Source organism: Myotis nattereri (genome assembly GCF_964212035.1).
Source record: "Myotis nattereri genome assembly, chromosome: 11".
Classification (NCBI taxonomy): Eukaryota; Metazoa; Chordata; class Mammalia; order Chiroptera; family Vespertilionidae; genus Myotis; species Myotis nattereri.
This window is the reverse complement of record NC_138086.1, coordinates 53722780-53748069: the sequence shown is the minus strand read 5'-3', so window position 1 is coordinate 53748069 and position 25290 is coordinate 53722780. Positions and strand designations below refer to the sequence as shown.

Below are 25290 nucleotides of genomic sequence, written 5' to 3'. Positions count from 1 at the left end.
CTGTTAGGCTCTGTTCCACCTTAGTACTTAGATGATACTGATGGTAATGGAAAAGACCATCTAAAATGACCCCATTCTCTCTGTTGTGGTTGTCAATATTAAACTACTTCCTGGTAGAACTAATATACTAGTCAAAGGGCAAATATTGGCATCCAGTATTCTCTGAGTCCTCTGCCTTATTAGCCAAGCCAAACATCAGTGCCTCTGGAATTAACCCCGTGTTTCAGAATTAATTGCCTAAAGTTGCGACCCTTCTTTGCTTTCTAGGAGATCAAATATTTTGCGCTGAGCATCTGTACTGATCCTTTGTCCCAAGGATTAAATTAGCTGTTTGAACCTGGCTGCCCTGCACTTCAGTTGTCAATCTTCTTGGATGCCAAACCTTTGGTCTCTTGCAGATACGTATTAAGTGTGAATTGATCTCCCAGCTTACAGCTGCCTGCCTGGCTGTTTGCCCGGATTTCTCAGCCTTGCTCAGCCCAGAATCTGTCACTGTGCTCTTGTACTTGAGGCTCCAATACTAGCTGAAATATGACTGAGACTTTATCTTTTAACTCACCTATTATCTATCCATCTAGGCGTCATTTCCTTAGTATCTATTTTGTTCCAGAGGGTAGGCCAGATTTAGTCTTGCATCTTTTCTTCTCTCCATTGCACCATTGTTGTTTTAAACAGACATGATTTAGAATTGACATAGTAAATAGATAGGAATGTGTATGGTGATAGCTAATAGGAAGAATCCAGAAAAGCAGCTGAATTACAAAGTAAATGTATACTCTCCTGTGAAGGTCAGTAGAACATAGCAAAAAGATTTTCACAGTCAAGGGGAATTTGGAAATCTAAGCAGATATGTAGACAGTTCATGTACGGGGTTCTGTTTAAAGGTTATTGGGCCCAGAGAGGTTTTGTGAGACTTCCTGGTGTTCTATACCCAAATCGCCATCGATAGAATATTGGTTGGGCAAGTCAAGACCTCAGTCTTAGAGAGATTAGGCCCCAGAAAATTTACTGTAACAGAAATAGAAGAACAAGATCGTGTTCCAATTTCTGAACTATATTGTGAGGTAGGTATTGGATTGTGGGTACATTACAGATGTCAAAATATTAAAAATGGAACTTGAGATTGGAAAAGGAGCAAGGTGAGTTGATGGCGGTTCATCTGAATATGAATTAGAGCTCTTTAAATTGTCTCAGACCAAGATCAGACTTGAGCCTTAGTTCCTGGAAACAGCAGTCACAGATGTTGGCTCTTAATTTATTATTTTATTCCAGGTAGTTACCTCACTAAGAATATTCCAATGTAAATAACCAATAAAAAACTAAAAAAATGACATGAATAATTTTAAGAGTTGTTGTCTTCTCTAGGCATTTAAAAATGATTAGTGGATGTGGTTTTTTTTTTTTTTTTTTTTTACTTCTATAGAAATCTGAAAAGCCCATTTTCAGGCAGTACAGGAAGGCACTTCCAATACTGTGCCAAAATTTTTTCTCCCCCTTTTATTTTATTATGGGGCTAAGGGATGGTTAAAATAAGCATAGTCTCTTGGGATATGTTATCCCAGAATTTATTCATCCGTATTTGTGTATATCTCTGTAGGTATCTACAGAATGGTCTACATCTATAAATAAGAGGAAGCAAAAGGTATTTTGCTAACTTAAAAGTATCCACAAAGAACAATTTGGGAATCAGCTTCTTGTTTCTTTTTAATATACCACTTAGTCTCTGAAGTAGTGTAAGTTTCTGATAAAGTATATGTTGAAGCTATATCTGTAATTTGTTGTAGTGTAGGAGTAGCTCTGATCAACCCCAATATTTATTACAATTCTATTGCTTCAGCTGTGTAATAAGTCTGAATACAAGTACAGAAATTAAAATGTGTGTATTCTTCTCAAGGGCAACCTATAATCTAGTAAGGAACTTGCTATATTGTATCAACTATGAGCACAGTATTGGAAGTGCTAGCAAAATATACACTGCAAAAACATACAGGAAGCTTTATAGGCTTCAAGCACTAATCGAACATAAATCAAAACCATTATATCCATTAGGGTGGCCATAATAAAAAAGTAGAAAATAATGTGTCCACAAAATTATTGAGAAATTGAAATCCTCATGCACTGCCAGTAGGAATGTAAAATAGTATAGTCCTGTGAAAATTTGTTGGCAATTCCTCAAAATGTTAAACATTGAGTTAACCATATGACACAGCAATTTCCTCTTAGGTATATACCCTAGAGAATTGAAACATTGGCATGGAAATATGTATGCTGGAATGTTCAGAGCAGCACTATTCATAATAGCCAAATTTTGGAAATAACTCATTTATAGCAGCTAATGAATGGATAAACAAAAAGTGCTATGTCCACAAAATGAAATATTTATAAATATGATTAAAGTCCTAAGGTTTATTTTAAAAATATGAAAAAGTTATTTAAAATACTTGTGGTAATGTATCTAAACTTTGTTTAATAATTGAATTAAAATGAGCTTTAATGTTGAGCTTTATTTATATTTAGAAAGTTCTCTCCAAAAAGACCTGCAAAATGCTAAAATCTGTAGCTTGCCTCTGAATGGATTCACCACTGAGGCTTAGCTACACATTTTATTTTTCTTGTTTATTCACCAGGGTTATTATTTAGTTAATGTAGTAATATATGAAAAATGCACTGTGTAAATTATAAAGTTTAACAAGTACTTATGTTTTCTTTTTTTAAAACTAATTTCATTCATTTAGATGTTATATTGCCAAGATAAAGGAGAAAACATACTGCCTACTTATTTATTTGCTCATCAATTTATATACTACATAGGCAGTGGTACCATTCTTGGGTATTGCACTTGGGCAAAACATCCTTTTTTTGTTCCTTCCTTTATTTGTGATTTCCTTTTTCAATTAAATAGTCTTTCAAAAATGGTAAAGAACATTTTACATGTTCACTTTAAGTTTTAATCTGCCGGTGCTTATATTTTAAGAGGTCTTTGTTTCTGGATGGGGTTTCATAACCAGAGTAGGCATGTATAAACAATGTTTGTATTTTCTGTTTCTTATAGATTCTACAAAGAAATTAAAAGATGTTCTTGAAGAATTCCATGGTAATGGTGTACTTGCAAAGTATAATCCGGAAGGGGTAAAACTTCTTTTTTCTTTTTTTGGTTTCATTTAAGCGCATGGAGGAGGAATATCTTAATGAATAGTTCTTAAAAATATATATGCTGTATACCATATACCATAACATAAAGAAAGTGAAATTTATAATGAAATGTACCCTGGGAGATACATTAAATGTTGTACTTACTATCCTTTTAATACAAAAATATTTTGCAAGTGTAAATAACATTTTTATAGTCTGTCCATGAAAGATATAGGTAATCTACAATATAGTTTTTAGGTCCTTTTTCTGGAAGTCAGGAAACAGTATTAGATAGAAGGGGACAGAAAGGGTGTCTGACTCGCTATGACCTAGACATTTAAACCCCAGATGAACACCAATGTAGGGCAGGGGGTTACTATTTTCAGGGAATTATTCCCTTAACTGGAGAAAGATTTTGTGATTGATATAACTAATCTAATACTTTAAAGAGCCAGCTGGGACAAAAAGAGGGGACTTCCTTCCCCCTCTCTTGCTTTTACCTATTATCAGTCCCTGAAATTCTTTCCTTATAAAAACTTAATGTCCTGTTGATTGCTTTTGAACACCATGGTTGAATGAATTCCTTTCCCTTCCTAATTAATGGTTAGATAACCTTCCATTTAATGCCAGCTGAGAGGTGTTACGTTTTAAATATTTGATCATCAGGACTGTGAGTGCTTTTACAGCTTCATCAAGTCATAGTAGGGTTTATGGCAGTTAAAACACACTGCCCTTTGCAAAGGACCCTTTTGCCTGAATGTGTTACCTAGCCATCTAGATGGATTTATTTTGCTGATTAAAATGTGGTTTGTCTTTTGTTATTGTCATTGTGGTTTTGAATGTTTAGAGGAGCAGAGCTCCTGGCTGTCTTTCAACATTGTACTTCTCTGGGATTTTTATAGAACTTAATTTTAGTCAAAACCCAATGTCTAAATTCCAACCTTAAAGCTTTCATATTGTTTTATAATTTTCTATTGACTTCTAGTAATTAGCTATTTTCATGCCATATTTTATGCTGTCTAAATCTTTTAAAAATCTTTAATTTATGAGTTTTTTTTTTTTGAAAAAATAAAGTCAATATTTAGTATCTACAAAGTATGGGGAAAATTAGGTAATTGAAAGCTATTCCCACTTTCCTATTAACAGAAAAGAAGTAGACATCTGACCTACATTTCCTCACATTTTATTTTCCAAGATGCTATAGAGAGAAAAGTGTTGGCAGATAAATTTGTCGAATTGAAGATCCCAAAGACCAAGAATGCAAAGTGGGAAAGTTAAACATGTCAGCTTTACTGCAAAACTATAAGACCCAAAAATGTCCTTAATATTGACATTACCAACTATACTTAAAAACATGCATGTTGTCTAATCTATATACAGATATGAAACTGCTTTTTATCGCTAAACATAGCTGCTGGCTCTAAATTCAACTGAAATGTGATGTTCACATAGTAGCTTTTTTACTTCAGTGATTTCTTATTTAAAGGATTCTCAAGACTTAGTCTTACTGATAATATATATTAAATGAGGATTATCAGTCACTGTACACTGGATTTATTGAGGTAATTGCTAGGTTCAGTATTAGACACACATGTGATGTCAGCCTTTTCAATAATGCAACACCTCTCCATAATGCATTGATCTGTTCTTAAAATGTGTTATTAAAATAATGAACATTTGAAAAATAAAAAAATTAGATCTCATTATGATCCAAAAGTAATTCTAATTTAAGAGTAGAATCACTTTCTAATGTTAATGCTAGTATGCATTTTCCCTTCAGGAGAAAATTTCTCTTAAGTTTATATGATTTTGAAACACTTATATGTATTTCACAAAAGCCAATAAGAAATAATTGGGAATATTCAATGTTGCATAAAAAATATTTAAGGCCTTAGGTTCTCTTCAGAACATGACTCAGTCCAGTTTATAAAAGGTCATTCTAACCATATGAAAGAATTCATGAAGAATGCATACTATCAGTTCACATATTGACTGGACAAGTTGAACACAGAATTGCTTGGCATAGATGATACTTAATGGTCAATTATAGAAGAAAAATTATAAAAGTTATTAGTCTACCATTAGTATAAATAACTAATCTTTCGTTTTCTAACATGAACATAGTTACATCATCTACATAAAATGTATTTACAAAGAGAGAACTACATAAGTATTTCTAAAATTACTTCTTCCCTTAAAAGTAAAGCTACTTATGTTAGAGTTTTTATGTTTATTATGGTTCACTTATATTACTGAATGAATAAAAAGCACTGTATCTAAAAACTTAATAATCCAATGAAAATATGACCTGTTTAAATCTATTTTAATGTAGAAGATATAGTAAGTATAATATATGGATGATTGATTTATTTTTAATTCTAATTTTTTAAAGATCATTTGATGATCATTCTTTGATAAAATAAACAAAAGAATCATAAAACATAAAGTCTAAACAATTGCTTTAAAGATTCTGTAAGTATAAGAAGTTTAAAAGGTTTTGAGATTTCAAAATATGATTTTAGAATTTTTAAATAAAGAAACTTGTTTTAAGAAAAGTAAAATTAATTCCCCAAAGTTAACTAGCTAAGTTCGTGACATTAATCATAATAAAACCTAATTATCTAGAAACTCAATTTAAGAATGGTGCTCTTTACTCTTCACTACATTAATTAGGCCATAAAACTTGAGAGATCTGTGTTCCAGAGGTGGGTTGCATCTATCTATCATCTATCTATCTAATCAGTGATGGCGAACCTTTTGAGCTTGGCATGCCAGCATTTTGAAAAACCCTAACTTATCTCTGGTGCCGTGTCACATATAGAAATTTTTTGATATTTGCAACTATAGTAACACAAAGATTTATATTTTGATATTTATTTTATATATTTAAATGCAATTTAACAAAGAAAAATCAACCAAAAAAATGAGTTCGCGTGTCACCTCTGACACGAGTGTCGTAGGTTTGCCATCACTGATCTGTATCTATCATCTATCTAAATTTGGCCTGGATTTCAAATTCCATTCCAAATTGTTCCATTGACATCTAAAATGATGGAAAGAGCCCTAGCCAGTTTGGCTCAGTGGATGGAGCATTGGCCTGTGGACTGAACTGTCCTAGGCTTGATTCCAGTCAAGGGAACATGACCAGGTTGTGGGCTCGATCCCCAATAGGAAGCATGCAGGAGGCAGCCAATCAAGGATTCTCTCTCATCATTATGTTTCTCTGTTTCTTTCTCTCTCTCCCCACTTTCCCTTTCTCTCAGAAATTAATAAAAATATATTAAAAAATAAAATGATGGGAAGACATGAAGTAGTGGCATACGAATGAAAAGTCATTTATCTTTAAAAACATGGAAAGAGGCTAGGCATGTTATTCTAATAGAAAGAAACATTAAGAGTAGGGAATTAAGTACTCATTAATATATCTTTACACATGCTGTTATTTTCATAAACTTCTCCAGAAAATTTTAATTATACTGTGTGTGTTATTCATTGTATTTATCGCATGCCAATTAGAACTGCTTGCTTATTACATCAAAGCTAGATCCAGTTCTTGATTCTCAAACTTTCACTTGCATCAGAATCACCTGGAGGTGTCTTATAAGACACAGATTTTTGCCAGTTCCCTCAGTCCTTCCCTTAGTTTCTGTGTCCCTGGGGTGGGGTTTAAAAATTGGTATTTCTATCAGTTTCCCAGTTGACTCTGATGCTGCTGCTTTGAAAGCACATTTTGTGACCCATGGATCTAGGGTATGTTTTAAAATCTATCTTTCTTTTAAATGATCAGTGATAACGAAATAATGAATATAAATGATCTTACATTAATACATGTATTCTTTCTTTCCCTGCATGCACAGAAACAAGACATTCTTAACCAAGTAAGACATTTTCTTTTCTATTCAAATCTGTCTTTCTTAACTCTGGTGTGAGCTATGAATAAGGAGCTCAGATCCTTACCACTGAGCTATACTTCTCTAACCAATAATACTTATAGGATATACAAGTTTACCTATAATACTTGGGATGTTATAATTTACTGATATTTGTTCAAATCAAAGTCATGGAGGGACTGATACATTAATTATGGAATCTGAAAGTCCTGTGTGTGGGCTTTAATTTTACAATATTTGAATTTAATTTTCTAATTTCTCTTAACATAATCAGGCTCTGGTAGAATAATTTACTTACTTATGAAAGCCTTAATTAATTTATCAATGGGAGGTTTAAAATTGTATTTAAATACAATAAGGATTTTTCAAATTTGGTCGCTAGTACTGTTAGAATCTGAGAGGGAAATATAATTAAAATATTGAATTTTGCTCTGTTGGGGAAAAGAGTAACCTACCTGTTACTCTCACCATTCTCTCCAAGTAAAATCCATTTTGAAAACAAGTTTTAGGTCCATAGTTTAGTTGGGTATAGAGAATCACAACACAATTTTTAGGTTCTCGAAATGGATTTTTCTATCATACTAGGAATATATGGTGTTGTCTAAAACCATAATATTGTCTCCTTGGACAGTATTAGAAATGTACTGGCAGCTTCTTATTCACAAGGTTCCCTATGGTTTAAATGACACTATAATTTCATCCCGAACATATTACAGCCCAATTGATTACATCAGAATGCTCTTGCCTGACTTAGATAGAGGTCTCACATGTTACAGTCTCCTAGAACAGTGGTCGGCAAACTGCGGCCCCTTGAGTGTGGCTCTTCCACAAAATACCACGTGCGGGTGCGATTGAAACTTTGTGGCCACACTCAAGGGGCCAAAGAGCCACATGTGGCTCGCGAGCTGCAGTTTGCCAACCACTGTCCTAGAATAAGGCACAACTGAAATGGCAACTCATTGATTGTGATGCCTTTTACTAGCCTCTCTCAGAGGGCCTTCCCTGAACTCATTCCTGAACTTTGTGCAAACCTACTAGTTCCTCCAAAGACGGGCTCTATGGGCTTTAAGGTAGTCGGAGGCAACTCCTTATAGCTGCTTTCTGAAGCAGGCTTTAGCTATTATAGGGCATTTGTTGAGCACCCGGTCAACAAACACACCTTTCTGCACAACTTGCACGCCCACTAGAAGCTGCATGAAAACTGGTGTCAAAGTTAGTTCTGCCTCTTATTGGCGTTAGCGGAGTGAGTTTCTCCCCCGACCCGCCTTGTTCAGGCTTTGTTCTGTGTACAGTTACTTAGGCAGGTAATTCCAGTTGCAGAATAGAAATAATAGGAGAAACTCGGGCTAGCCAAAGAGAAATATAGAATGAGGGCATGTGTATTTGTTGCTCTGTATGTGTTCTTTGTCAGTATTCTGGTGTAGGGTTTTCTCTTTATATTTCCTGTCAGTAGATGATCCTCGGCCCAAGGCTGAGTTATGTTTTCATATCTCCCTGAGCTTCCCTTATCTTTGCACTTGCTATTGTGTACTATAGTTTTGTTACTATATATACCCTTTACATTCAGACAAGTAAGTTGCTTCAATCCCTTAATAAGTAATCTGGGAATTCAGAACCTACATTTTGTACTGCTGCCGCCTACTGTGATATTTTAAATGTCTTTAACAAGGATATTGACACTGATACAATTATTAGTAGTGATATAAACACCCTTTTATTGTAAGCTATAATTGTCCTTCCAGGACCAAAGCAACCTTTCCCATTAAAGAAAGCATCTGGAAAGTATAACAGAAATTGTGGTTTTAGGAGTTCAACTGAACTGAGTTCAAATTCCACATCTGCCACATATTAGCAGGTCTTGAACAAGCTATTTAATATTTCCTAGCTTCAGTGTGTTTACTTATAAAAAGAAGAGTGTCTGCCTTATTGATTTGTTAAAAGGGTTAAATTCTATGTGAAATAATTAGCTTCATGTCTGACATACAGCTGTTCCATTGATATTTAGAGGCAGTGGCTCTTGGTCACATTTTAGTGATCAATAGGATTTCATAACAAAAGTTCAAGAGTATGTATGAAAGGTGAAAGTAAGAATATTTGAGATACACCCCCAACTAATCCTGTAACCTTGATTTTTCTCAGTTTCATTTTTCTCATCTATAAAGTGAAAAAATATAACTCGATGCCTTTTCCAACTCTAATGTCTTTCTACTGTGAGGGTTGAGAGGAATACATGACATGTGATGTGCTTTGCCTGCCAAGCCAGACCACAATCCAGAATGATGTCCTTGTAGGAGAGCTATTGTGTCTGTTGTGTTTGCTCTACGTACAACTGCAGAAATGCCAGGACAGTTAGCAAGGAATGGCAGTAACATGTTAAGGAATGTTTCTGTTTTTCTTTTCTATTGCTATCAACACAATTTCAGTCATCTTCCTCTTCTTATCAAAATTACAGCCAGTTTTGAAAACACGCCAACAAATTCAATAATAAAATACCTACTAGAGTTCTGTATTGATCTGATTTTAACTATGCACTAATCATTGTTGAAATATATAGTATCTTTTTTTTCAATATGTGACCTTAATTTTATATCTTGATATTCAGAATATAATGGTAGTTTAGAATGAAATTATGCCCAATAATTTGAAAAGATATTTACATAAAACCATGAGAATAATTTCTTATGTTATAAATAAACAAATTAATTTGAATAGTTTATTACAGGTTTCTAATAATTGCACTGAGAATCAAATCTCAACATTTATAAAAAATGCACTATCTTTTATCCATGGGAACATTTAGATTTTTGAGAATGGATCCTCTGCTACATTTTGTGCTAAATTGAAAGCTTAGCTGAATTTGACTGTGGCTAGATAATGAAAACCTAATTACAATTAATCTATTTCTCCCTTAAACTTCTATACTAAATATGCAGAAATTTAAAAATAAGTATTTAAGATACTACTAATTGCTTTCAATTGTTTTCTCTAAAAAATGAGTTCTAAAAACAAGCTTAAATAATTTGGAAAATAAATTGATAACTCTATAGTTTTAATAACAGCCTACCTAGAATTGTGGAATTTAAACACACTATGCATATTGTTATTTTATAACATTTATTAAATAATTCATATAGGAGTTAAAATCCAGTTTAGAGAACAAAAGTGATACTGGGATTTTCAGGTGATCTTTTTTTTGCATTTTTCCACGGAGAAGTACAACAACCACTTTAGGTATGTGTCACACCTAAAGTTTATTTTTAGGTTTGTCTATTGTTTTTGTGTGTGCATTTTCATTATCACAAATAGCTCTTTTGAGTAGAAATATAAAATATACTAGGGAAAATAAAAGTAGAGATTTGGGTAGAAAGAAGTCTTCAGGTTTTTAATAGGTAAAGAAAATTAAAATATTTAAGATCATGCTACCATTCCCATTTAGAAAAATACGCACAAAAACAATGTGAGCCGAAACCGGTTTGGCTCAGTGGATAGAGCGTCGGCCTGCGGACTGAAGGGTCCCAGGTTCGATTCCGGTCAAGGGCATGTACCTGGGTTGCGGGCACATCCCCAGTAGGAGATGTGCAGGAGGCAGCTGATCGATGTTTCTCTCTCATCGATGTTTCTGACTGTCTATCTCTCTCCCTTCCTCTCTGTAAAAAATCAATAAAATATATTAAAAAAAAAACAAACAAAAAACAAAAAAAACAATGTGAACGGTAGATGTGAGTAGGAGAGTAGACGAGGTATGCGTTATTGAAGCAGTATAACTCAGTGGTGAAAACTGGGATAGCAGTAGGATTATAATGGAGGCTGGAGCAGGTTTAGAACACATTCCTGATATGTGGTCAAAAGTAATAGGTTATGCTTAGAATGTCAAGGGATAGGAAAAGAGTTATAGTCAGCTCAAGATTGTGTAAACAAGTAGATAATAATATCATTATTTTTATTTATTATTTTGTCTAAAGCTTTTATTTATCTCCCAATTATTGTTGACATACTATATCAGGTGTTCAAAATAGTGATTAGATATTTATATACCTTATGAAGTGATCATTACTTTTATTTTATATAATTTTTTATTCCGAAGTGGTGATAGTTTGGTCAATGCATTTGATAGAGATAAACAAGTGGCAAAGTATCTTGTATTATGTGTGAATATTGGAAAATCTGTCCATAAAATTGTCCTTTGGTCAACTATCACATAGTGGATTTTGAAATTAGAAATATTTATGTCCTTGGTACTAATAGTTTTTAGACCTTGGCGATTTATTTAACTTTCTCAGCCTCAGTTATACAGGAGTGATAATAGCATCTACCTACTGGGTTACTGTGAGGAGTAAAGTATAGTATACACATAACAAATGTAGCATAGTTCCTAGAACAGTGACAGATATTGTTTCCATTACATGCAACAGACATTTTAATCAAATGTCTAATATCGTCTTCTTATTATGGATAGTGGAGTGTATCCCCGACTATAAAGATTATAAGGAGAGATGAAGCTCTAAGGAGGAGTTTGGCATAGAACAATTGCCTATGAGAGATAAAAGTACAGAAAGTGAGCAAAGCATTTGGGACAAAAAGAAGCTAGTGTGGATTGCATCCCAAATGCATGTATAATATACACTAGATGTTGTGTTTGGTCCTTTGGGAGAAACACACATGGTCAAGATGATCTTTGCTAGCAGAGAGGGTAAAACTAATAAATCTACTTTACAGATTGCTGACAGAATGTTTCAGTTCAGGGAATTTGTAAGGCTTTAAAATAATGAGTGGGTTTCCCGTCCTCTTTGTAAAATCTCAGTCTCTCACTCTTACACATTGGCTATTCCCTGGTCTTCTAATCCTTCTCAACCTGATGTTTCTCACATTGCTAACCTTGGGACATTTGGGCCTTGATAGATTAAAAAGAATAGAATCCATGGGATAGCATATATTTTAAATCATTTCATCAAAGTCTTGATAATTTTATCATTAGTTTTATTGATTTTGTTTTAATCTGCTTCAATATTAAATATAGATCTATACATGATTACACTTTAAAAATCATCTTATTTGAGATTTATTAAGTAAAAGAATATATTCCTGCTGTGAAACATTTTTTGTATTTACTCTATCTTATAAAATCTTTTCCCATCTAAATCAAATTTTTTCCTTGCTAGACTGCCTCAAAAGAGACAGGTGAATGAAATTGTGTTATTTTTGCAATTGCAGTGTCCATACCTCAACTATATATATTACGGGGCTCTACAATATAAAAGACATTATGTGATACAAAGTTGTCAGATCTTGTAGTCCAGCAGGAAAGAAGATAAACTTGTCAATGTGCCCGCACACGTATCTGCATTCAGAGCACTCCCATCTTGACATTTTCTTTAAAGGTGAATATACAAGTAAGCAATCGTTACCAACTAACGTTATACATTCATAGCTATTCAAGACATTCTTACTGGGCTTTATTTTTTGAGGAGAAAACACATTGAGAGCGTGTGTGTGCTCCGCTAACAGCTCACACCCGTCCTATTGACAACCCTGAACAGTAGATAAGAGAGTGTCATACTGGGTTAAAATGGATTCCAACTGAAGCACAAAACTTAGTTGAATACAACTTAGTTGGATACAGACCCATGATTACAAGTTATACAAAAAGCATGATTAAAAACATTCTGCTGAAATTCGTCTAATTCATTAATTGCATTTTGTAATTACCCACGAAAACAACTTGGAATAGCGTTGTTTGTTTTTATTGCTACTTGTAATCCTTTACAATAAAATAAATTTCTAATTTTCTTTCTACTGAGTTTTAATAATTGTTAGTCTTAGGTAAAGCTACAATTCATTGATTCTGTGCCTTGGAGGTGATAAAAAAGTTTTCATTTGCCAAAACTAATTTTAAAAAATTCCAGGTGTCCACACTTTTCACTCTTTCTTTATAAAGGAAGTTCCTTCATGGCAGTTTCAGAGGACTCTTAAGCAGCTCTCTGATATTTCAAGTAATGAATAACCCACTATAGTACAGATAAGCATAAGAAGTGAGACATTTAATATGCACTTTTTTCCTGAAAGTATTTTAATATTAAAAATGTGAATTTGAAATCTCGGGAAGTTAGCCATGCTATATGTTAATTTATATATACACTTTGGCTCAGTGGCCTTTACATAATTTTTTAAAATTGACTTTTAGAGAGGGAAGGGAGAGGGAGAGAGAGAGAAACATTGATGTGAAAGCAAAACATTGATTGACTGCCCCCTACAAGAGAATCTTGGCAGCAACCCAGGCATGTGCCCTGACCTGGAATTGAACCAGCAACCTTTCTGTACATGGGAGTATGCCCAACCAACTAAACCTCACTGGCCAGGACTACATTATTTTAATTTATTTAACATAATTAGTTAATTATATTGATGTGGAAATGGTGAAAGAAAACCTCTAGCTAAGTTAAGTTTTTGTCTAGCTTGTTTGATTAGAGATCTTTTTTCCAGTTGCTAACATAGGATGGTATGCAATACATGTTGAAAAATGAGTTAAAGAAATAGTTAAATGGTTCATTTTTATCTTTTAAAGATCATTTATTAATTAACAGGATCATATGACTATAATAACACTCCTTTATTCCAGACAAAAATTAGTCCACATTCAATTTTCACATTTCCTAGCAAACGTGTGTATGCACAACTAATTAATAAGTATGTCAGATCATGTGATTTCCTGCTACAAATGCTCTAATAACTATGCCTCTCCCTCTACCTTGAAGCCATAAGGTTGATATCTTTTTTTATTAATATATTTTTATTGGCTTCGGGGGGGGGGAGAGAGAGAGGGAGGGAGAGAGAGAAAGAGAGAGAGAGAGAGAGAGAGAGAGAGAGAGAGAGAGAGAGAGAGAAAGACATTGATCGGCTGCCTCCTGCAACCCAGGCATGTGTCCTGCTGAGGAATTGAACCATGATCTTCTGGTTCATAGATAGACCATGAGCCATGCTGGCTGGGCATGGTGGTCTGAGATCTTGCTTGATTAGGCCAGTTCACTCACCACCAAAGATCCTACTTTAACCTTATCTCCTACTATTCTAGTGCTCCCCCACCCCTTATCCAGTCTCCTGCTCCTCTTCACTGGTTCCTATAGAAATTCCTCTCACCAGGAGCACTTTTATACCTTAGGGCATTTGCACTGTCTGTTTTGTCTATCTGGAATGTTCTTTCTTCAAATACGTGCAAAGCTCTCTCCCTTATCACCTTTAAATCTTTATTCAAAGAACAAGTTCTCATTTTCTGATCATCAGATTTAAAACTGTAAGTACTCCCTTCCCAAATATAGAAACCTTTGTCATCTATATTTTTTTTTATAACAAACGGAATGCAGTACCATCAGACATTGTACCTTTAGCTGATTTGTTTTGTTATTTCCTTATTCCATTCATTAGAAGATAAGCCCTTGATGGAAGGGTTTTACATATTCTAGTAACATCATTAACCCAACACCTAGAGCAGAACCCAGTGCAAAGTGGGTGCACAGTGAACACTGGCTGAATATGACAGACTCTCCATCCTGAAACTGCCAGGATAAATTAAAGTAACGATAGAATGACAACATTTGTTTTCATCCACTTGGAATCTGCTTGGATGAGTAGTAGTGTTATTTCTTTTGTATTAACAGGGATTTAAAAACAAAGGACCCAGATGGTCAGATATAATAACGAAAGGCAGATAGAAACGTGTTTTAAATGCGTGCCAATTTGGCAGCAACATCTGAGCTGCCTCCTCAGTTTGCATTCTTTACAGATTCTCTATATCATCTCCCTGAATAGTCTGTGGATGCTCCATAGGGGAAAAACTAAAAAAGCCGTTCAAAATGTTAAACATTGTTTGATGTGTGTGTTTCTGAGCTTAACAGCCAATTCAATTAAGTGTGTCCCAACTTTTTTTTTTATTAGTGTTTCCATTGATATGCACTTAAATGATCTCGTTCTGTGTAAAGGTCACAGTCTTCAAAAACAAATTCTAATCCCGCTATCTGTCAGCCTTAAAATACACAATACCTAATTTTGGGAATGTTCTGCTAAATCGTAAGGTAAAGAAAATGTATAGATTGAGGAGTATCTATCCACATACAGAAATGTTTGACATCTTGGATGACATAAAATTTTAGGAGAGATTTGAAAATCTTTTACTAATAAAGTAAAAAGAAGATGGGTGTACCAGGACATACCGAAGCAGTTAATATTTTTTTTTTGCTTTGAAGAAGTTTTGGCTTTGCAGCATTGGTAGTTATATGTAATGACAGGAAATGTAAGAAGGAAATTTGCCCCCTCCGACACTGTAAAGATTTTGAAGAAAGAAATTTACATTAGGAGTAAAACTTGAGAAATAAACAGGATGGCATTGTCTCATAGAAATCATTTAAGAAATGAGGAAATGTATGTTCCATTATTATGTCTGTAATAGGCTTTTACTTTTTAAAGTACGATAATCTGTTTTTAAATGATTGCTTTGTGAAAGCAGTAATTTGCCAACACTATCTGATATGGAATAGTTTCGGTAAAATGTCTAAGATATAAATACTTGCAGGTGTGATGTGGGAAGATAGATATAGTAAATTTTCCAGTTTCTTTTTTTGAAAAATAAAGAGGAGGGCAAATTAAGACAATAAAAAAATCCATCTTACTATAAACCAATGCTTCCTTTTATTTTTTTTATTTAATTTTTTTTACATACCATGTGCCCTAGGGTGAATACATACCCTTTACATGAATTTATATTGATTTATTACATTTAGGCAACAACCTTGAATGGTTGATATTATATGCAGAAAATTAAGGCTCATAGCTGTCAGAGAATAAAATTAAGGAGCTATTTTTTGCTCGCTGAGCAAGGCGGAGCTGCAACACTTGAGAGAGTTCAGAAAGCTTTCCTAATACCTGAAAAAATAAAAGGCCTGAGAAGTAATGTTTTGCTTACTATGAGAGGCGCCGTCCATGACCCACCATCATCAGAGCTGATACAGGTAGTCTGACTTCAACACATTACTGGCCACAAAAGGCTTAGGATGCAGAAGGAAGAGCAACTGTAAACATCGTTACTGCTAACCACCATGCCTAGGGATATGTTGCTCACACAAACTTCCTTTAATTTTGCAATAAAATGAACTCTTGGTTTTCCGTATGTCTTCATACATGGTGAGGGTTGCCTCTCATCCAATGGGAAGTGGATTAATTCTCTTTCCATAGGCCACCTCTCAGAATCCCTGTTAGTAGAAATAGGGGCCCCCACCCAAGAGAATGTATTTATACACAGTGGTCTGGCCATTGGCTTCATCTGTGTATGTTAAAATGTTGGCCTCATTCATTATGGCAGATTGCTTTTTAAAAAATCCTTCTGTTACTTGAGCATGCTATATGATTCATAGTTTTTAGTTATGTGGTCAGTCTACTAGTGGAATTTACACAAATTTGTGGTAGGGGTGATTTATTAAAAATGGAGAAAAATCAAGTCTTTTTACTGCCGCAAATATACATGTCTGAAGTGCCCTTTTGAGATTGAATAAGCAAAATAGACTAAACTAAACTACAAGTTCACATTAATGTCTTAGAACCATTAGTAAACAAAGTGAAGTTTTGGACTTTGTTTTTTTTTGTTTGTTTGTTTTTTTGTTTTTTACTGGTTTGAGATTATATTAGGGACAAAAACATACATAGTATATATACTACATTTGCACATGATCTAATCAACAAAAAATTACCTTCCTCTAATGATATCCCTGCATGCCATATTCCATTTTAGACTTATTCAAATGAACCCTATATAATAAAGATGTAATATGCAAATTGACCATCACTCCAACACACAAGATGGCTGCCCCCATGTGGTCAAAGATGGCTGGCAGGGGAGGGCAGTTAGGGGCGATTAGGCCTGCAGGGGAGGGCAGTTAGGGGCAACCAGGCCAGCAAGAGAGGGCAGTTGGGGGCAACCAGGCCATCAGGGGAAGGCAGTTGGGGACGACCAGGCCTGCAGGGGAGGGCAGTTGGGGACAACCAGGCCTGCAGGGGAGGGCAGTTAGGGGCAACCAGGCCCGTAGGGGAGTGCAGTTAGGGGAGGGCAGTTAGGGGCAATCAGGCTGGCAGGAGAACAGTTAGAGGGTGATCAGGCTGGCAGGCAGAAGCAGTTAGGGGCAATCAGGCAGGCAAGTGGTAGGGAGCCAGCAGTCCTGGATTGTGAGAGGGTAGTTGGACATCCCTCAAGGGGTCCCATATTGGGGTGGGTGCAGGCTGGGCTGAGAAACACATTCCCTCCACCCCTCATGCACAAATTTTGTGCACTGGGCCTCTAGTATAATAATAAAATTGGCCATTCTCTATGACCTTACCTTAATATTATTATATGGGGAAAATAGCCTTTTTTTCTGTCCAAAATATCAGTTTAAGGAATTACTTTTATTCTCATCTTCCAGGATTTGGAGTAAAATTATGAGCATCAGTCTGCCAAATTTTATTTTTGCCCCTATTCTTAGATTCATTTCAGTCACATTAAACTGAGTCATGAAAAAATACAGTCCTTGCACTCTCTTGATCTGATAGACATGGCTTGAGTCCAGGTTCTTTGTAGGTCTCCTCGTCTTTCCAAATGGCCGACTGGACAGGACCCAGCACAGCTTCACTGCTCTTCTGTTCCATGTTGGCTACCGCTCTTTCAGAGGAGACAGTTATTCATCCCTGTGCCCGCAGTCACGGGATTGTTGGCTGAGCCTAATAGTGTACCATTTACTTGCCTTTGCCCTCAATTTCCCAGGCAGGAGTCAGACCTTGGCCCACTGCCCTCTGCTTGGAGAAAGCCAGCTCTCTGGGTAGTTCCTGTAAAGTTCTCTTATTAATTTGATCGTGGAAGGTGGATTCCATCACTGTTTCCCGAAGTGGACCCAGAGCCTCTCAATGCAGTAATGATTGTCTCTAAAAAATGTGTACTTTTTGATAGCCCTGCAGTGAGTAAGGGTGGGCAAGGACCTTGAAATAGGTTACTTTGAAAGTCTGCAGAGGGAGTTTTAGAATTTCTCTTTGGAATTTTGTATCTAGTGGTTTTGGTGTTAGGGTGCAATTATAACGTTAACCACTTTTTCTAATTGTTGAAAACAATATTCGCCATTAAAGGCATGACTAGGAGATGAGACATTCCTTTAAAGTACTCATGAATCTGCATTGGCACGTTCACTTATGTGGCCACCTGATTTAATCATTGCAACAGCTCTGTGGAACTGGGACTATTAATCCCAATTTACAGAGCAGGAAACTAAGATTCAAAGTCAATTTTTAAGGTCATACAGAAACTGTGAATATGTCTGCTGGACAGCTCCCCCTTTTCCTGCTACACTGCTGCAGGTAAGACATATCCGCTTAATCCCCATGTTAGCCAGGACTGCCCGACATAGTTCTGAAATAAGGTCATTTCTATTATTAATGATCTTGAACAAAGCATAAAATCTTGACATTGGCTGAGTGAAAATATATATTTAATTTTTTTCAGACAATAGATTTTGAAGGTTTCAAGCTATTTATGAAGACATTCCTGGAGGCTGAGCTTCCCGATGACTTCACAGCACACCTTTTCATGTCATTTAGCAACAGGTTTCCTCATGCCAGCCCCATGGTCAAAAGTAAGCCTGCTCTCCTTTCAGGTGGTAAGTGTAATTCTTTACTTGAAAAATGTATATACAGTAAAAAAAAAAAAAAACAATAAAAATTGAAGAGAAAAATGAGTATCAAAGTTCTCTATAACAGAAGAGATGATTTGCTTAAAAATTACCTTCATTGTAGTGTTTATACTCTCATGCTGATATTATGCACAATATTTAAAATGTTTCCAAAATGATAATAACTGACCATTAGAGAAAATATACTTTATCATTATCCATCACTTATCATTCAATGTTGTAACAGTGTATGTCTAGGTAGTAATTTTAAGAGATACTTTCATCGAATGTGGAAAAGTTCTCTTTTAAATGTTTTACACATAAATGAAGCCACAAGCCAGTTGTATAGAAAGAATAATATTAATATAAAAGTGTGCAAATTACCAGTATATTTTTACAATGTTACATTTATAATTTCAGAGGAGTTGATTTTTCTCTTAGATACTTACTTAAATTTTTGTCACCATAGAGATGATTAATTCTTTCATTATGTATAGCTTTTTAAAGATGTCTAATACAATAATACCATTTGCTAATTATCTCATTCTCCATCCAGTCGGGAAAACCAAATCTCACTGTGTAACTTAGAGAATGTGAAGTAGGAAACTGGCCAAACAATGTTGAAGGGTTGAGAAAGCAAAGAGAAACACTGGGGTGAGGCAGTGGGAGAACCACACGCTGCCCCGAGGTTGGAGTAATCACATCCTAGGAGCTGGAAGAAAGGCCCTCTGAGCTGGGATGCACTTCTGTGGAGAGGATATGTCCTCGCTGGCTCAGGAGTTCAAGGAGGAGCTGGAGCCCTGGGTGTCAGACCCCTTAGGAGCGTCATGATGGTCTGTGCAGGTCTGTAGAGAGAGCTCACTGTGCCTTTGGTGGAGTGGGAATAAGCAGAGACTAGAGCCCATGGCTACTGGAACCGCACGCTGTACCAGTGACATGATGGAGCCATCTCACAGGAAGTGCTGCCCCTTCTCCTTCCTGCTTCCTAATCCCTGTAGTGCGCCCTGTGAACCCAACTGGTTTCTGGCTGGCAATGGAGAAATGCGGTCTACTGCTGCTTTTCTCACGCTCTTTGATTTTATGTCTCTTTTGGGTCCTTAAAAATTATTGAGGACTCCAAAGGACCTGTGTTATGTGGGTGACATCTTTTGCTGTTACTACATTAAAGGCGAGACACTTTAAAAATAACTATGGGTAGCCCATCACATGCTAATAAAAATTACTTATTGCTATAAAAAGACTTAAAAATACGGAGAAGTGGCATTGTTTTCCATGGGTATATTGCCTTTAACATTTGGCTTCCCAGCAGGAAGCTAAATACCGGTAACCATACTTGCATCTCTGTTGTCATATCTATCTTATGTAGCCTCTTGGAAATACCACAGTATCCTCATGAGAGAATGAGAGTGAAAACAGCAAATGCTATCTCAGAATCACTATTGAAATTGTTTTGACCTCACACATCCCCTGAAAGGGGCCCAGGGAATCCCAAGGGAGCCACTGGCCCAGAGAGTTCCAGCCCAAGCACCACAGAGTAGCATATGGACATGTGAGTAAAGAGGAGACGTTTAATAATTGACACTCAGATAAAAAAAAAAAAAAAAACAACAAAAAAACAACACAACAAAACACACACCTATAATTAGGAAATAGGTGATTCAGCCATAACGAAAACTTGGGCAACTTGACAAAGAGTCCACACTATTAAGCCTTATGTTGTGCTGTGTCCCCTTCTGTTAACGAGGTAATATATTTTTCCTAGAGCATTTTTGGTCCAAGCTCTGTAAAAACAAGTATATACCTTCCAAGTGATATATTATGATCCTCTTAACATATATAAACATTAATGTAATATCCTAACCTTCAACTACCCATCAAATATTTTTTAGTCCCTAAAATAATTCCCCTCCTATTACGAGTTGAGAGGACTCACAATGCTGTTTTTCTATGAATCAGTTCATTTCGTCTGTCCTTAAGGTATGGAGCCGGAGCTTACGCGTGTTCCAGGTTGAACATTTTAAAATGGGACAATTGCTTACTGTGATCTCAAAATTAATACTTCCCATTTCTCCATTCCCTGCTTTATATGGATTTCACCTACCTTAGGCACAGTACAATAATAACGTTTTCCTTATTTAACTTACACGAAGCAACACTGTCCTTGGTTTTGAGAAAGGAGGAGCGGGAACATGTTTAATGTTTTCTGTCTAAGTAACTGTCAGATAGGATAGAGGACATAAATTACTGAGGTCATGTTGCAGACATTCAAATCTCAAAACCTCTTTTAAAAAAAAATCATGCAATAAGTACTACATAGAAGATGACAAATTTACAAGGAATAGAAATCAAGTCAGGTCTCAAAATGGAAACAAAGGAATAATAGCTGGTACTTCATCTGGGGCATTCACATATTCTGTAAGGACCTGCTTGAAAGGAATTAAAAGAGAGACTGTGTACCCCTCATGCAGCAAAAATAAAGTAAACGGTGGTTCCTTTTCAAAGCAGGCCTCGCCCTTTTGAAACATAAGAGTGCAGTGTTCTTTGTGGGACTGTTTTAAACCCTATATAATTGTCAGACTTTGATACTTTTTTTCTGGGGAATAAAGAACACAAGATATTAAAATTTTCAAGGCCTGGTTATCCTTGAATCTAAAACTGAAAAATAAATATATTTTTATTTCTAGAACTTTGTTTTGCAATAATATGTTATCTACCCAAGATGTATTTGTGGTTAAAGACATCACAAATTATTTTTGAGATGAGAGGTGCTATAATCTACTTTGTGTATCCCTGCTTAGAATTCTCCACATTTTATTACCACAATACCATCAGGAATATGATAGCTATTCTTGACTATATGTCAACTGAGCAATAAGGACTTCTCAATGAAAAGAAAAAAATTAAAAAAGGAAAACAATGTTGTTCTGGTTAATGAACAGTAATGAAGTATAGAAGATAGGGTAAAAATAAAAAATAGTTATTATATAACGACATATCTTTACTTAATTGCAAATGGGTATAGAGGTTGTGTGTGCAATTTTGTTTTAATTGAACTTTAACACCTAATGATTCATCTGGCATTTTGTGAGTGAATGATTTATTTTCTTAGGGAACATCTTATTGCAATGTGACTGCTTTTAATCACCTATTTAAATATAAGATGATTATTTCCACTGTCCCCATGTTGGACTTTTCATTTTTGAAGGCGTTCTTGGTGCACTCACTTTCCAACTTGGTCATAGTCTCTTCTATTTCATTGTAAATGCCAGGTCCCTCATCCCTCACCAATGACCAACTTCAGATCTCCATGCCATCCCTAAAATCTATCACTTGAACTATTCTCTTTACAGAATTTTTCAAGTGTTTGGACCCTTTGTTTTTCTAAAATTGGCTTCTAAACCCTTAACTAGGAATCAATATGATAATCTCATATTTCAATTCCTACAACTTGAACCTTGACAATCACCAGAGGGAAATCTCATAATTTTTCTGATTGTTGCCACTACTGATTCTTACCTCCCCCATTAACATGGCCTTAACACCTCTTCAGTTTTTAAAAACATCAGTTGTAAAATGGATCTATTCATGATATTTTTTGCTAGATCAATTAGGTTAAAGTTTTCTAACCTTTTTAGTTTTACTCAAATATTTCTTCTCATTCTCAACCGATGACATTTTTTTTTAAGTCATACAAAAAAAAAATAGGCTCAATTATTCCCTACTCAACCCAGAACTGTACTATATCCAGAAGATATTTAGGGTTGAGAATAATACCAATAATCAAAAGTAAAGGTACTTTTTCTTTGGTCCCCTCTCATTGTCCATTCCAGGTGGCAAAGGACACTGGATTTGTGCTGTTAAGCTACATTATCAATAGTGGAGTTTAGCCATAAAACCAGAGCATGGCAACACCAAGAACTTCTTTTGTGGAGAAAAGTAAAACCAATTTCTTTTTGTCCATAAGAAAGTTAATCAAATTAAGAACAGAAAATTGCCCAAAGAAAATGAGGTACTTGAACCTTTGGGAAAATTCTTTTGTCAAATGACTTTAGTGAATGTTCTTGCCAAAAGATTCACTTCATTAGTTGTGCTGAGAAGAAACTATTAGTCTTATCAGGACTGTCTTGAGGATATTAAAAATTGTGTATGTATTTCTGTATGTACATTTTTTTTTTACTGTGGGTGGCTTTATAGGTCTATTGTGTATAATAAGCTACTTCTTATGCTAAAAAGGGCAAAGACCTGAGAAATACAGAGTGGACAGAGTCAAGGTTATGTGACTATGAGGTAGGGAGGTTCTTAGCACACAGCTGGCACTTAAAATGGATTTATACATTTATTAATGTTGATGTACTTTTACTGTTGATAATAATGATTCTACATAGTCTATATAGCTTACATACCTACATAAAAATGCTGTAGAAATAGAAAAGAATTTCTATTAACTAATTAGCATTTATTAATATTGACCAGTGCATTTCTTATGCTCCTATAGTAACAAATTATTATTAGTAGTAGTATTTATTCACAAATTATTTTACTGCAATATGTCTTCCATTGTGAAACCCTGAAAACCCTTTACATAACCAGAGAAAACCCCCACAACTTCAAGTACCCATTTATGATAAAATTGCTGTCAGTAAAGGAAAAATTACCCCATAATTTCCCCTTTAATTATTAAATTGTTTTGAATATATTGGACTGGATTATTCAGGTTGCTTTTATTATTCTTTCTGAATGTTTCACATTCTCTAATTGTTTATATTCAGTATTATGAAAGCTGATAATGGAATGTGATGTACCTTAGTTTTATAAGTTCAAACCAATGATCATAAGGTGCTCTACATAAGTGAAATGTATAAGTTTGGCATTCTTTCAAATGAATGTCACATATTCTTTTTATGCTTTCTTGTTTTGTTCTGAGTTTTTGTATAAAAGGTTTAGATCAGGCTGATTAAATCATTTCAGTACCATGAGGGGAAGCTAAGAAGAGAGGATTAGCTCATCAGGCAGGATGAGTTAGGTCATGATTTAGCCGACCATAATTCAAGGACTCTGTTCTCCGAGGCTGGAAGTTATGGTCCTGTCAACTGTCAGCGCCAAAATGTCTTTTATACTAGTTTGAAATTGCTTATTCCTGCAGCTGGAGAAGTTTTAGTTAGTCAATTAGAAATAGTAAGTAAGGTAATATTTTTAAAACTTAATATTGTCTTCAATTCTTTGCCTTTTTTGGCTTATAAAATATCTGAGTTCGTTTGCATTAGGTATACAGCGATACTTCTGTCAGGGAGGAAAATCAATTTATTAAGTGTACATATATATTTCAGTAACTATAAACAAGTAGAATTGATGTGGAGCATAGATATGTTTCTGACATAAGTAAGGCTTTGGTAAAGAAAATGAAGGAAAGATAAAGCAGTATTTTTCAAACTGTGGGTCGGGGGCACATTAGTGGATAATGACTTCAACTTAGAGGGTCTTTTGATAAAATTTTAAGTATGAAATGGAATAGGAGAAAGGAGAATAGGATAATACAGAAAGGAAAATATTAGGCCAGTTGTGAAACCTACTAATTAATGAAGTGTGTGTGTGTGTATAAAGGATCATCCTGGATTAAGATGTAATTTTTTCTTCTTCTTCTTACTATTGGTATTGAACCAACAATAGTCGGTAAACCATTCATGTAGAAAAGAGGATGGATTTGCTAGCTATGTAACTCTGGGAAAATAGTCACTGTAAACTTGTTTCTAATCTGTAAAATGGGAGTAATACAATCAACCTCACAGGGTTAATGTGAGAATTAAGTGAGATGATACATGGTAAAGCCCTCAGCATGGTTCCTGCTATATATTAATCACTCAGTAAATGGTACCTTTTATTAGTAATAGCATTGCAGATGATAAAACTAATTTATAAGTTTTAATTATGCATTAAATTATATTCTGGCCATCTTGAGATGGCTGGAGGAGATGCTAGGTATTGAGTCAAAGTCACACATCAAAGGAAATAGAACATAGAGAGATATGATCAGGTGGACCTGCACTAAGGGAGGGCTGACTTGTAGAACTATCTTTGGTTGGGATTATTCCCTCTATTCCAATAACTCCTGGTTGACTAGGAGCACAGTAGCTCTTTAGTCCATTAGTCATTTCACCCAAACACCTATTATGTTGCCAAATGTACCTCAAAGGATAATTGGGGTTTACCTTCAGGTTTCCTTCCATACATGTGATCTGGTTTCAGAGACTTCTGTGTAGGATGGAACTAACCATTTATTGTGAATGAGTTTCAGTTTGATGATCACCAACTAGGTGATCTGCAATCATCATCTATTGTGAACAGGCATTACAGTTCTCCACACTGGTCTTGAAATAGGCATGGTGAATGGGTTTTGGAAATTAAGTATGGGCCTTTACAAATCAAACTACAGTCATGATATTGCCTCTCTAATGGAGTATTTGTCAGGTTTATCCACATTTTTATGTCCCTTTTCTCTCTTATGGGCAGATTCCTCAGTGGCAAAAAGGATGCCTTCTTCGTGGTGCTGACAAATATTTGCCATAAATACTTATATGAATGAATGATTCCTGATG

The 25290-nt window shown here is 35.2% G+C and overlaps 1 protein-coding gene across 1 annotated transcript in view; it reads left to right on the top strand.

Annotated features, from left to right (window-relative positions):
• The window catches only part of DGKB (diacylglycerol kinase beta), a 530693-nt gene that overhangs the window by 101485 nt on the left and 403918 nt on the right, over window positions 1-25290 (top strand). Inside the window, exons 3-5 of the mRNA XM_081101920.1 lie at window positions 3053-3129; window positions 6990-7010; window positions 18532-18685. Of these exons, the coding sequence (XP_080958046.1) occupies window positions 3053-3129; window positions 6990-7010; window positions 18532-18685 (252 nt within the window). The remainder of the gene's footprint in view (window positions 1-3052; window positions 3130-6989; window positions 7011-18531; window positions 18686-25290) is intronic.